This window comes from Bufo gargarizans, chromosome 2, assembly GCF_014858855.1.
Source record: "Bufo gargarizans isolate SCDJY-AF-19 chromosome 2, ASM1485885v1, whole genome shotgun sequence".
Classification (NCBI taxonomy): Eukaryota; Metazoa; Chordata; class Amphibia; order Anura; family Bufonidae; genus Bufo; species Bufo gargarizans.
Window position 1 is genome coordinate 642109269 of NC_058081.1, and position 13532 is coordinate 642122800.

A 13532-nucleotide genomic window follows, 5' to 3' on the forward strand; every position below is an offset into this window, starting at 1 on the left:
GCACATTGACCGTATTTTGCATCCCTGTCCAATGGGCATTTTTGTACATTGCACAAGGATCCATCCATTTCTATGGGTCCGCAAAAAAAAAAAAAAAAAAAACGGACAGCAAACCGATGTTATGTGTATACTGTCTACATCCATATGTCTGTTCCACAAATTTTAGAACATGTTATATTCCTGTCCGTTTTGCGGACATGAATAGGCATTGCAAACAGAAGGTGTCTGTATTTTGCTGATCTGTGGTTTGCGGACTGAAATATGGACACAGTTGTGTTGTGTAGCCCCCTCCCTTAGGTTTTGTTTTTTTTTGTGGCTTTTTTTTTTTTTTTGGGGTCTTTCTTTAAATCGCCCACATTTTCCTTTTTTATCAGACCTTTTTTTTATAGAAAAATCTATGGGAAAATGTATGAAAAATGCAGAGCTTGCTGTGATTTAAAAAAAAAAATTAAAACTGGCAATTATCTTAAAATGCCATTACAAAAATGCAGTGTTTGTAGGGTATTCTCTAATTTCCTATTAGTCAACATGTACCATCTGGTCGTGGCAGTTCTTCCCTTAAAATAAATAAAAAAGAAAAAGCTGTGATTTGCCCTACCTGTATAACCACCTAAACACTGTGTTATGTCAGAGGGGGCGGGGCATGACTCAGGTGTTCTCTTTGGTGGTGTGAAGCCTTGTGTCATGCTCCACCCCCTTACGGGCTGCACTAGGCATAACAAAGTGTATCAGTTTAGCTTAGTGTTTCTGTAATGTCTGGCGGCTGGGACTGCTAGTTATATGGAGAACAGATTCCTTTGCTAACAATCAGTACCGCAGTGGCTGTACATGCGCAGTCACTGTCCACTGAAATGAATGGGCCTTATGGAAATTTCTTTGAATCAGATAAGTTTTTATTGGTTTATGAAAATAAACATTGACATGTAACACATTTTTTGCATTAGAGGCTTTGTACATTAAAATGCAAAGATAATATTTGTACAACGCAAAACAACCAACATACAAAGATCTTGGTATACAAACCCAAACGGATTGCCCCCCCCCCCCGCCCACTTTGAGACACTGACTAGGAGACAACCATCTTATACTTCCATATAGAGAGATCCATCTATGGGATATATATCTCATCCTAATACACAATATTAGTAGTCGCTGACCAGTATGCCATTTTCTGAATATAAGATCATGCAGACTCAGGTTAAATAACCTCAAGCAACCTTTAATTACTCCCACCGGTATCACCCCGTGACAATCCTAAAACCAGTTTGGAAGGTCAATCAAGGGCTACAAACTCCAGAATTGTCTATCCATGGACCCCAGATATTTTCATATTTTGATAGACAATTACGTTTCAAATAAATTTCCCTTTCCAACCGTATTACTACATTAATTCTTGCAATAAATTCAGAGATGTTCGGGGGAAGTGGCTGTATCCATTTAGCAGCCAGAGTTTTGCGCGCCTGATACAAAATACCTAATAATTCCAACTATAATATACGGTTGCATACGTGTTGTTATCCAATATCCCAAGCAGACACAGTCTGGGATCCAGTTTATAATTATTATTTATTATTAAAGCGCCATTCATTCCATAGCGCTGTACATATGATAAGGGGTGCACATACATAATACAGACAATTGCACTAATTATAAACAAGACGAGTTACAAACTGGTACAGAAGGAGAGAGGGCCCTGCCCGTGAGGGCTTACAATCTACATGGTATGGGAGAAGGACACAGTAGGTGCGGGTGAAGTTGGTCGTGGCGGTATAGAGGCAGCAGGGTCACTGGTTGTAGGCTTGTCTGAAGAGGTGGGTTTTCAGGTTTCTTTTAAAGGATTCCACTGTAGGTGAGAGTCTGATATGCTGGTGTAGTGAGTTCCAGAGTATGGGGGATGCACGGGAGAAATCTTGGAGTCGATTGTGTGAGGAGGCGATAAGAGGAGAGAAGGAGGTCTTGTGAGGATCGGAGAGTGCGTGTGGGGATGTATCGGGAAAGTAGCTCAGAGATATAGGGAGGGGACAGGTTATGGACGGCCTTGTATGTATTTGTTAGTATTTTAAAGTGAATTCGCTGGGCAATGGGGAGCCAGTGAAGGGATTGGCAAAGGGGAGAGGTGGGTGAGAGGTGGATTAGTCGGGCAGCAGAGTTGAGGATAGATTGGAAGCGTACGAGAGTGCTACATGGAAGGCCATAGAGGAGAATGTTGCAGTAGTCTAGGTGGGAGATGAGGGCATGTACAAGCATTTTCGCAGATTCAAAGTTAAGGAAAGCACGGATGCGGGAGATGTTTTTGAGTTGGAGGCGGCAGGTGGTGGAAAGGGCTTGGATGTGTGGTCGGAAGGAAAGGGCATAATCCAAGGTCACTCCAAGGCAGCGGACTTGGTTGACCGGGGAGAGTGTGCAGCCAATGATCGTGATAGATAGGTCTGTTGGGGGGGGGGGGGGGTGAGCAAGATGGGGGAAAGATGATGAATTCTGTTTTATCCATGTTAAGTTTTAGAAAGCGAAAGGCGAAGAAGGATTATATAGCAGATACATTGTGGGATTCTTCATAGTAAGGTGGTGATGTCTGGACCAGAGAGGTAGATTTGTGTGTCGTCAGCATAGCAGTGAAACTGAAAGCCATGGGACTCTATGAGCTGTTCCAGGCCAAAAGTGTAGATAGAGCTTTGAGACGAGGAGGTGGGCCAAAAGTGTAGATAGAGAAGAGCAGGGGTACTAGGACAGAGCTTTGAGACAAGGAGGTGGTGTGAGAGTGGGAGACTCTAAACGTCTGGTCTGTGAGGTATGATGTGATCCAGGAGAGGGCCAGGTCAGTGATGCTAAGAGATGAGAGTTTGTAACAGAAGGGAGTGGTAAACAGTGTCGAAGCAGAGGACAGGTCGAGGAGGAGGAGGACAGAGTATTGTTTATTGGTTTTGGCTGTTAGTAGGTCATTGGTGACTTTGGTAAGGGCAGTCGTAGTCGAGTGGTGGGGTCGGAAGCCAGATTGTAGCTGTTCAAAGAGGGAGCAGGAGGAGAGGTGAGAGGACAGTTCAGAATGGACATGTTGTTCAAGTAGCTTTGAGGCATACGGAAGAAGTAATATGGGCTGATAACTGGACAAAGAAGATGGGTCAAATGAAGGCTTTTTGAGGATAGGTGTAATGGTAGCACATTTAAAAGCAGAGGGGAAGACACCAGAGGTTAGTGATCGGTTGAAGAGATGAGTTAGGGCTGGGATAAACACTGGTGAGGTTAGGGATGAGGTGGGATGGGATTGGGTTAAATGCACAGGTGGTCAGATGAGATTTGGAGAGTAGAGTGGAAAGTATTTCTTCTATAATAGTGGAGAAGTGGGTTTTGGCAGAAGAGGACCGAGCAGTTGTGTAGAGGGTCTGTGGGGACTGTGTAGTGAAGCTTTCTCTGATGTTGACTATCTTTTGTTTGAAATATTTGGCAAAGTCCTCAGCTGAGAGGAGGGGATGGAGATGGGAGTTAAGTGTTAAAAAGTTGTTTAGGGTTGTGGGACAGGGAAGATATGAGAGATGAGAAGTAGGCCTGTTTTGCATCAGCGAGTGAGGATTTGAATATGAGGAGGGATTGCTTGTATGTGGTGAAGTGATCCTTAGAATGGGATTTCTTTCATCGCCGCTCGGCAGCACTGGAAGCTTGTCTGAGTATTTTGGTCAGGTTGGTGTGCCAGGGTTGTCTGTTAATTTTTAAGGTTTTGTTGTGTGTGAGGATGGCAACAATGTCCAGAGCTGTACTTATTGTGGTGTTATACAGGGTGGTGGCAGTATCTGGGTCTTGGAGGGAACAGATGGTAGAGAGTGGGAGAAGAGTCAGAAAGCAAGCGAAAGTCGAGATGTTTAAGATTAGCACTATATATTTTATCAGGTTAACTATTCCCGTCCAATATCCTTGTAAGGCATTGCAACTCCACATCATATGGAACAAACCAGCCCCTTCTTCCCTGCATCTCGGACAAAAGGAGTCAGACCTATATCCCACCTTCCATAAAAAGATTGGGGTTCTATATACCCTGTGTATCATAAAAAGTTGGGATAGTCTAGCTGCTTCACTAAGAGACAGAGTAGGAGTCAGTGCAAGTATGTCCTCCCATTGGGTGTCTGTAATGGGGCCTCTATTATTTTGCCTTGACCTTGAGTGGGAAATTTTCAACTGTTCGCTCTGCAAAGCTGCAAAGGGGGCTATCTCTACTAATTTTTTTAAATATTTGGTGAGAGTCAAATTGCAAAGAGGACACTTTAAGTTGTGAATTAATAGAATGTCTTAGTTGTAAGTATTTATAGAAGTGAGTGGACATTAAACCGAACTCAGAGCAGAGTTGCGTGAATTGTTTCAGGAGGCCTTGAGAATAGAGTTGTCCTATATTCCATAACCCCTTTCGCTCCCATACAGAGAATCCTTGAAGTTTGGAAAGTTCAATTAATTTAGAATTATTCCAAACAGGAGACAAATTATGTTAGTCTGTGACTCCCAAAATTTCCCTAAAATTTTCCCCAGACTTTCCGCCTTAATCCAACAGTTGGGAGGGCTTTAAGAGTCGGTAAATCTTTCTCTAAAATTGAAATAGAAGGGCAATATCCAGACGCCCACTTTACCAGTTCTCCGCTCCTTCCCACCTTTCCCGGCATACCCCAACCGTTAAAGTGTTGCAGTTGAGCTGCCCAAAAATATAGGAAAGGGTTGGGTAATGCTAAACACCCCATTTCTTTATCTCGCTGCAACTTTTCATACTGGACTCTACTACATTTATTTTTCCTTAACAAATATTTGCTGCATCTTATAATAATACTGCATGGGTATCCATACTGGTGAGTTATGCAATATGTAAAGTAACTGTGGCATTACATTCATTTTAAGGATGTTACCTCTACCTATTAAAGATAATGGGAGTTTATGCGCCAAGTAGCTGTCTTCATTTTAAACCTAGCCAATAACTGTCTGGTTATCTATAATGTATGACTGGGGATTAACTGAAATATTAATTCCAAGATATTTGAAGGAGGAGACTACTTTCAAATTAATGTGGTCCAAACAAAACGTTTGCGGAAGGGGGGTCAGTGGAAGGATAACAGATTTTGTTCCAATTAATCTGTAAACCAGATTGTCTTCCAAAATCTGATACTTATGGAAATGTCTGAATTAGCCCACTTGACTACTTGTACCAGCAGGGCTGTGTTCCTGGGATAAGGTCTTGGGTCTGGTCTGCTGGATCTCCACCAGTGATACTTATATAACATTTTGGCTTTGACAGGCTCTCTTCTCTGCCTTTGCAAATTTATAAAGAACTGGTTGTTGTGTTTTATAGGGCAGTACCTACCTACAGACGAAATACCATCTGTATTTAAAGTAAGTACCATGAGGAAGTTCTGTCCAGTTTCTTTCTCGTTCTCCTCGTTTTCATTCTGTACTCATCCTTTATGTACTTTCTAGCTATTGCATGAACATTAGCTACTACCTGCTGCTGAAGGCAAAAAGAATAGCAATCAGCGGGCACCCCGTGATCGAGAGGCTGGTCACGTACAGGAACGTGAGTCGTTTTACTCTCTAGATTACTATAGTCTTAGCTGCCGCTCGCCAGTCCTCCAGTCTAAATATTTCCTATCATAATTTTTAGCTGATAAATGAATTGGCTGATGTGGATGAGAGATTATCTCCAGAAATTCGTCTTTTGCTATCTGAAGAGTTTCAGAAAAAGGTTTCCGAAGGAAAACTTAGCACCCAAGAGCCGAAACCGTCTAAAAAACCCGCTATCAAGGTAAATGGGAGTAAATGAATTCTAATCTCAGATGCCTCCAGAAAGCCATGAAAACATCATTGGTCCCCGAGTTCCAGACTAAAAGATGTCATGAGCAATATGGAACCGTATAATGTGATATATTATATACACTGTGCCATACTCCTCCACTTAGGAGCACTAAAACTGGCAGCTTTATGGCGGAATATAATACCACTGTATGTTGGATCCTCAGCACTACGATCACTGACATGGTCAGTCATGGGATGTAGCTGAACATTTAGTGTCTAAAAGGTTAAAAGGGCTCTCCCCTGAATATATTATAAGCTTGATCTGTGAGGGGCTGACCACGGTGACTTCTAGCAACCACAAGAAGGGGGCGGTGCTGTGTTTCTAGTAGGGACCCTAAAAACTGAAATGGGAAAGGGAAGTTCGCACAGTTGTTTCATAGACCATGGCAGAGTCACTGTGCGTGCTGCTAGAAACTAGGACCCCAGTTTTGGGATCACTGGGATTTCTTATGTTTGGATCCTTCAGACTTTTGTGGCCATCAGCTGGGGGACCACTCCATAGGTGGCAGTGCATGAAAAAATACATTACATAGTCCATAGATGTCCTCTTATGAGAGCCACTTTTAGCATTGGATAATGGATGGGGGATCACAATCGGGGGACCCCACTTTTATGTGGCCAATTAAAGCAAATTGGACAATCCCTTTAGTATAAGTGTAAGATAGTATTGATGTGAAAGAAGGGCTCCATATTGCATTCATCAGCCATGTTCTTCTCCAATGTACACAGTGACTTTGATAACCTTATTCTATGTGTAATGCAGCGCCCTATATCGGAGGCCAAGCCCGAGGATGACAGCGATATGGATGAAGAGGCGGCTCTCAATTACTACAGAATGATGGAGAATAGATTATTACAAAAGAAGAAACCTGCGGAGGAGCAGATGTACGTAACCTTACTGGCTGTGAAGTAATGTGGCCTCCCTGGAGGTTCCTAGTTCCTCCCTAATACTGTGACATTGTTTTCTAGTGTGGAGGCGCCATCTGAAGAAATGGATCCCAATGCCAAGAGAGGCATCACTTACCAGGTAACGTGGAAGTTGTCCTAACTTGCCAAGGAATGCGTGTCTTCCAGAACCAAAATCTTTTTGCAGTGCCCTTTCATTCTGGCTTTCAGTGGCACTCTACAATCAGAGACTTGACCAATGTGTGGTCATCTTGCATGTATTCATGACACGTCAGAAGACACTGTGACTGAATTTCTCCTACAATGGAACGGTTCTAGGAAATGTTTCTGGAGAAAATGGTCTTCATCCAATGCTTTCTAAAAGTTGTGAAGTCAGTAGGAAACAACTTTTGGCATTGGTCTCTTAAATTTCATTCTCATTGCAGATTGCTAAGAATAAAGGGCTTACACCGAAAAGAAGGAAGATTGACCGTAACCCAAGAGTTAAGCACAGAGAGAAATTCCGACGTGCAAAGATCCGCAGAAAGGGCCAGGTATGTATCTGTGTATTCTGCTATTTTCCTGTCCAAATGCTGCATTTTTCAGAAGTACCCGTGAGCTTTTGTGGATCGTAGTACACAAGTTCTGAGAATCTTCAGGTCTGGACAGTATGGCCTTAGGATGCAAAGGACCCGCCAACACATGTGAACATAGCCTTGCCCTGTCGACTGTATTGCAAAACACTGTTCCTATCTATTAGGGGGGTATCATCTTCTGTTAGTGAACATCCCGGCCTTAGATGCATGCACAAATGTGTGTGTATTAGTGATTAGACATCTCTGTGCTATAGACTGGTAAAAATCCAAGCAGGCAGATCCCTAAAGTCAGACTATTATGGTATATCTAGTCAATGTCCCACATTTACTAATGTGACTGCAATGCTAGATTTTGCTGTAAATGACACCAAAAAGTGGCACAATTTGGCACACCTAGGTTAAGGGAAAGTTTCTGTCCTAAGGGCTCATGCACACAAACGTATTTTCCTTCCGTGTCCATTCCTTTTTTTTTTTTTTTGGCCCGTATAACCATTTGTTTTAATGGGTCTGCAAAAAAATAAATAAATGGAAGTTACTCCGCGTGCATTCCGTATCCATATGTCTGTTCCGCAAAATATAGAACATGTCCTATTATTGTCCACATAAACACAAGGATAGGGCTCTTCTATTAGGAGCCAGCTGTTCCGTTCTGTAAAGTATGGAATGCACATGGTCGTATTTTTTGCGGATCTGTGTTTTGCAGACTGCAATATACATACGGTCGTGCGCATGAGCCCTAAAAAAGATGTTTTTTTTAATAGGAAAGGGGTGTGGGTTAAGATGTGCCATTTTGCACCAAAATTGCTCCACGATTCCATGATAAAATCCTGTCTCGGAGTAAGCAAACCATTAGTTGGTACAAAGTCAGAGAAAAGTGTCTGTCCCTGCACCAGATATATCATCCAGCCTGAGCCTCTGTGATCAATATTGGTGCAGTTCTAGACAGACGGTTTAAGTTTACTCCATCTGGAGGCTTAGTAAATCTGCCCCAATAATCCTAAAGATCTGTTGTGAAAAGACGTTATTTAATGTCTGATTGTAAGAGGTGCAGTGCTTGAGTACTTACACAGTGGTTTTCAGGCTCACAGTTGATTGCTCTGCAGGGCCCGCTGGGCCAGTTCTGATCTTGTTAGGGCCCTTGCACACGACCGTATGCCCTCCGAGATATACGGTCCATGAGCGGGCCACGGACCGTATGGGACCATGGGAGCACACAGCATCATAGATTACAATGATGCTGTGGACGTGTGGATGTCGGGCCGCCCGCGAGGCTATTGTCCCGCACTCATAAGATCATATGAGTGCGGGACAATAGCCCGGCGGGCGGCCCGACGTCCACAGCATCATTGTAATCTATGATGCTGTGTGCTCCCATGGTCCCATACGGTCCGTGGACCGTATATCTTGGAGGGCATACGGTCGTGTGCAAGAGGCCTTAGAGCTATCCCATTCGCATAGGTAAATTGCATGTTTCTGCAGCAATCTCTCATGTGGATGACTGTAAGCTTCTAGCAATCGGCATTCTGAGCGCTGGCTCTACCTATACATTCCAAGCTTACGTTTTGTGTGGTAAAAGGCTCCTTAGCCTGACTGATCTCTATAGCGTGGTTGATCCCTACGGGTAAAGCTATCTGTAGACCTGCTATACACACTCCTTAGCTGCAGGGTCAGTGGGAATCGCATTGTGATGGCTGTGTTTGTGTAATCCCCATCAGTCAGTTGACCTGTTTATGTGGTTCTTATAAGACCTCTTTCACACAAGTGAGTTTTCCGTACGAATGCAATGCGAACGCATAGCACCCGCACTGAATCCTGACCCATTCATTTCAATGGGTCTGTGTACACGAGCGTTGTTTTTCACCCATCAGTTCTGCGTTGAGTGAAAATCGCAGCATGTTCTATATTCTGCGTTGTTCATGCAGCCCTGGCCCCATAGAATTGAATGGGGCTGCGTGAGAAACGCATTGCATCCGCAAGCAAGTGCGGGTGCGATGCGTTTTTCACTGATGGTTGCTAAGAGATGTTGTTTGTAAACCTTCAGTTTTTTATCACGTGCGTGAAAAACGCATCAAAACTCATTGTACCCGCGTGGAAAAAACTGAACAACTGAACGCAATCGCAGACAAAACTGACTGAACTTGCTTGCAAAATAGTGCGAATTTCACTGAACGCATCAGGACCTAATCCGTCACGCTCGTGTGAAAGAGGCCTAAGACTCCTCTACAACCTCCTCTTTTCTGCCTATACTGACTTATGTTTATGCTGTTAACAGGTACGTGAGGTCCGTAAGGAAGAAGTCCGATATTCCGGGGAGCGCTCTGGTATCCATGCTGGAGTTAAGAAGAGTATCAAGCTTAAATTTTAATGTATTTGAGGTGAAAGATTGTACAGTAAAAGCTTGTATTTGTACTGGTGTCCATTTTCTGTTATTTCCAAAGACAATTATTATGATCACACGTAACTCACATTAAACAGACTGAATTTTTAATATAGGTTTAGCAAATCTGGGTCAATTTTACTTGCACACTCCTGGTTCAGGAGATTGAAGGGTTAAAGGATTGTCACAGAATGACAACTTATTACCTATCCATTGAATGGAACGGCAGTCGAGAATGTGGACCCCTGCGCCATTCACACTCTGAGACTTGTGCAGATAGTGCTGTACTGTTCACTTCTCACACTGTACGTGGCCTATACAATCTGGAGGAGGAGACATGACATGGACATGATCTATATCATGCTAAATCCAATGCGTAGCTCTGGCTGTACAGTATAAGGTCAGCCGTAAAGAACGGAGTCATTGGCCATAAAGGCTCGACCGCGCTGCTGGTGGGAGATTTATGAGAACTCCTCCACAGTAAGAGTGAATCCCTTACCCACAGCAACTATGTGGTATCCAAAAGAAATAAAGGAAAGTCTGGCCTGAGTTTTCAGCCTGTGAATGTTTTCTGTTCAGACAGTGTGAATTCTTCCTAGCATTCGCTAGTGCACTCTTTTATGTGGTAAAAATGGATCCTAGCAAGGACATCTCTGGGTGTTTCGTCTGGAAGATGTTTAGGCTTGGCAACCCTATGTGCCCTGTCAATAATGAGGTCGCGATCTGAGCACGAGGGTATGAGCAATTTCAATAGGCACTTTATATAATCAGACAGATCCGCTGGGGCAACACTTTCTGGGATCCCCCGTAATTTAAGGTTATTTCTGCGGGATCTGTCCTCAAGATCCGCAACTTTAGCCTTAAGATATGAAACTTCAGCAGCAAGTGCTTCATGTTCGTCTATCAAGTTGTTATGTAAAGCGGCAAACTCCCCCATTTTTTTCTTGCACATGTTGTGTTCTATTGCCCAGATCCGTGACTGTGGCCTGCAATGGCGATATTAGACTCGACATATGTGCGGTCATGGAACTGTTGAATGCTAACAGCATCTGCTTCATTAAGCTACTGGAAGTGGGTAAGTCATTCGTGGGGAAGGATTGCAAAGCCTCCACTGTGTAAGGAGAGTCTCTCTCCTCCGGGAGTTCCGTCATGCTGTGACTTGGGTGACCGGACTCTTGGATCCGAGGCCTCCGCTTCTCTGGACTGGCCGACGGTGAGGCCTGAGCGGCAATTACTGCAAGCGGGGATCCCGCGCCCGAGCTAGGCCGACTGACCTGAGAGGTTGAACGGGGGGAGGAAGATGCCGATGCTTTAGAGGCAGCCGCTTTCTCTGAGCTCCAGTGGGTCTTCTCCCTCTCCTCCGCTTGTCTTGGGGTCGGTGTTTTGACACCTCCAGTGCTGCTCGTGTCCGGGGCCATGGAGGAGGTCTCCCCGTCTGCGCCATCTTGGCTCCGGTCTTTACTAAAGAAAAATTCCAGCTTTCCTTGTGCTTTAGACGCTCTTTTACCCCTCGTCATCATGAGGGTCTTCACCAGTGTCTGGCAGACGGTCTAGTGTGTTGAAAAAGACCACTTTGAAGGGCTTTTGCTGTGGTAGTCGCAGTGTAGGAGCGGGAGCTCTGGTTTACGCGTCCATCTCCCTCGGCAGCTTGGCCACGCCCCCCGACAGTGTGAATTCTAACAGGAATGTTCTTGGAACGTTTTCTATTAATATTAGCAGTAGACTTGAGCGAATCGAGCTTCGGATCATAGATCTAAAGTTGATTAGTTTAAAAACTTCGTAGTTAATGCTGTTTCCGCACAGCATTAAAATGTATTGGCTCTGTGGAGCCAAACTTCATATCATCCAGAGTCATGCAAGGCTTTGGTGAATGACTACGGTATTCCTATCTGCGTATTTAAAAACATTTTTTTAAATGGGAATCTGAAGTGGGCTTTGAAACCAAAGTACCAGCCAGTGCCAAAAGCCACTTCGGATACCTATTTTAAAATGTTTTTGGAAACGCACATGGGAATACCGTAGTCATTCACCAAAGTCTTGCGAGACGAAGTTTGGTTACACAGAGCCAATAGATTACGGAAACAGCATCAACTATGAATCGACTTTGGATCTATGATCCGACGCTCAATTTGCAGCAAGATCAAAGACACGCTTCTACAGCAGACTCCTAAAATCCTACATCTGGTTTACGTGGACCAGCAGTTTAACTGAACATAATTTATAGGGTCGATTCACATGACCGTATTCATTTTGCAGTCCACGAATTGCAGCTCTGCAAAACACAGATACTGGCTGTGTGCATTCCACGTTTTGCGGCTCTACACACCCACAAAATGGACAAGAATAGCACATGTTCTATTTTTTGGCAGGGCCGTGGAACAGACTTAGAGATCGCATCTTTTTCTGCCTCATTGAAACTGATCCGCAGCAGAAATACGGTCGCGTGAATGGAGCCTTAGGGAACATGGGCTCATGCACATAGGAGAGATGCGCACAAAACCGGCGGGGCTCCTTAGCATGGACCTGTATGAAGATAGATACTAAAGGGAACCTGTCATCAATTTTATGCTGATCTCATTAAGGGCAGCATAAAATAGTGACAGAAATGCTGATGTCAGCGATGTGTCACTCATGAGCTTCAAGTAAGTGGTTGCCAAGAACCAGCATCATAATCGCTGCAGCCCAGGCCTTGAGAAGAGTCCAGTCTACCTGAGAAGAGTCCTGGTTATACATAATCTCCTGCTCTCTCGCCATCTGCTGATGATTGGCAGTTCTCTCCTAGACAGAAAGGGCGAAAACTAGGTATTAGACGGTCAGACATCAGCAGGTGGCAGGAGAGCAGGAATCCATGAATAACCAGGACTTTTCTCAGGTGGCTGTGACTCTTTTCCAGGCCCAGTCTGCAATCATTGTGATGTTGGTTCTCAGCAACCACTTACTTTTAACTTATAAATGACAGATTGCTGAAATCATCTCGCCTGTCTCTCCTTTATGCTTCCATTAGTATGGACAGCATAAAGGTGATGACAGGTTCCCTTTAGGCCACAGGTATTCATCCTTACGGCTTCTTAAAAAAACTGCCCATGTCCAAGAAATCTCCATCTGCAGAATAGCTGCATGTTGGGCGATGAAGTACGGGATAAGACCAAGCAGAAGGCTGAGACTTTAGAGCGGAAAACTAGTAATGTTACTGAAACTAAACTTTCCATTGTTGGAAAGGGCTCATTCACATGGTGGATTTTGTGCACAGAATCTGCCTCCCATGGTTTCTAATGAGAAGATAAGCTGCCTGATATGATTACTATGCAGATTTCCAAACCTCATCAAGAAGTGACATCTCCTTTCTTGGGGCAGTTGTCTGCACACGGATTGAATGAGACTACAAAAGTGAGCTGACCTGTTGCATGTTAAGTGTAGAACTTCTAATTTCTGAGGCGGATTCTGAAGTGTATGGTGAAAAAAAACTAATCTGCTGTGTGAACATACCCTCAAAGGGAGTTTTGTGGATTGAAACTGCTGCCAGATATAGATGGTAACGCCATGTATTTGCCACACCACAGCCCCGCTGCTGAGCGGTGGCTTCAGTGATATCCTGCTTGGATATTGGATGCTATTTTTTTCATTATAAAATTCTGCTTGTTTTGGGCTAAAATGTTTTTTTTTTTATTGGTTTTTATTAAAAACTTTAAAGTTTTTCCTCTCCAGCTTGCATTTTCACTACAGCTCCTCTTTCTCATTGAATTAGGGCTCATGCACACGTCTGTAGCTGCAAAATCCAGATACCGGCCGTTTGTGGAACAGAATGTTTGGCTCCGTAATACAGACAATAAGATATGTTCTATTTTTTTATTTAT

At 43.8% G+C, this 13532-nt stretch overlaps 1 protein-coding gene across 1 annotated transcript in view; it reads left to right on the plus strand.

Moving 5' to 3' along the window:
- UTP3 (UTP3 small subunit processome component) overlaps positions 1 to 9715 on the plus strand; it is a 28840-nt gene extending 19125 nt beyond the window's left edge. The window contains exons 10-16 of the mRNA XM_044282170.1: positions 5321 to 5361; positions 5446 to 5542; positions 5630 to 5770; positions 6584 to 6705; positions 6790 to 6847; positions 7152 to 7259; positions 9574 to 9715. Coding sequence (XP_044138105.1) covers positions 5321 to 5361; positions 5446 to 5542; positions 5630 to 5770; positions 6584 to 6705; positions 6790 to 6847; positions 7152 to 7259; positions 9574 to 9666 — 660 coding nt within the window. The 3' untranslated portion in view covers positions 9667 to 9715. The remainder of the gene's footprint in view (positions 1 to 5320; positions 5362 to 5445; positions 5543 to 5629; positions 5771 to 6583; positions 6706 to 6789; positions 6848 to 7151; positions 7260 to 9573) is intronic.
- The last annotated feature ends 3817 nt before the right edge of the window (positions 9716 to 13532 follow it).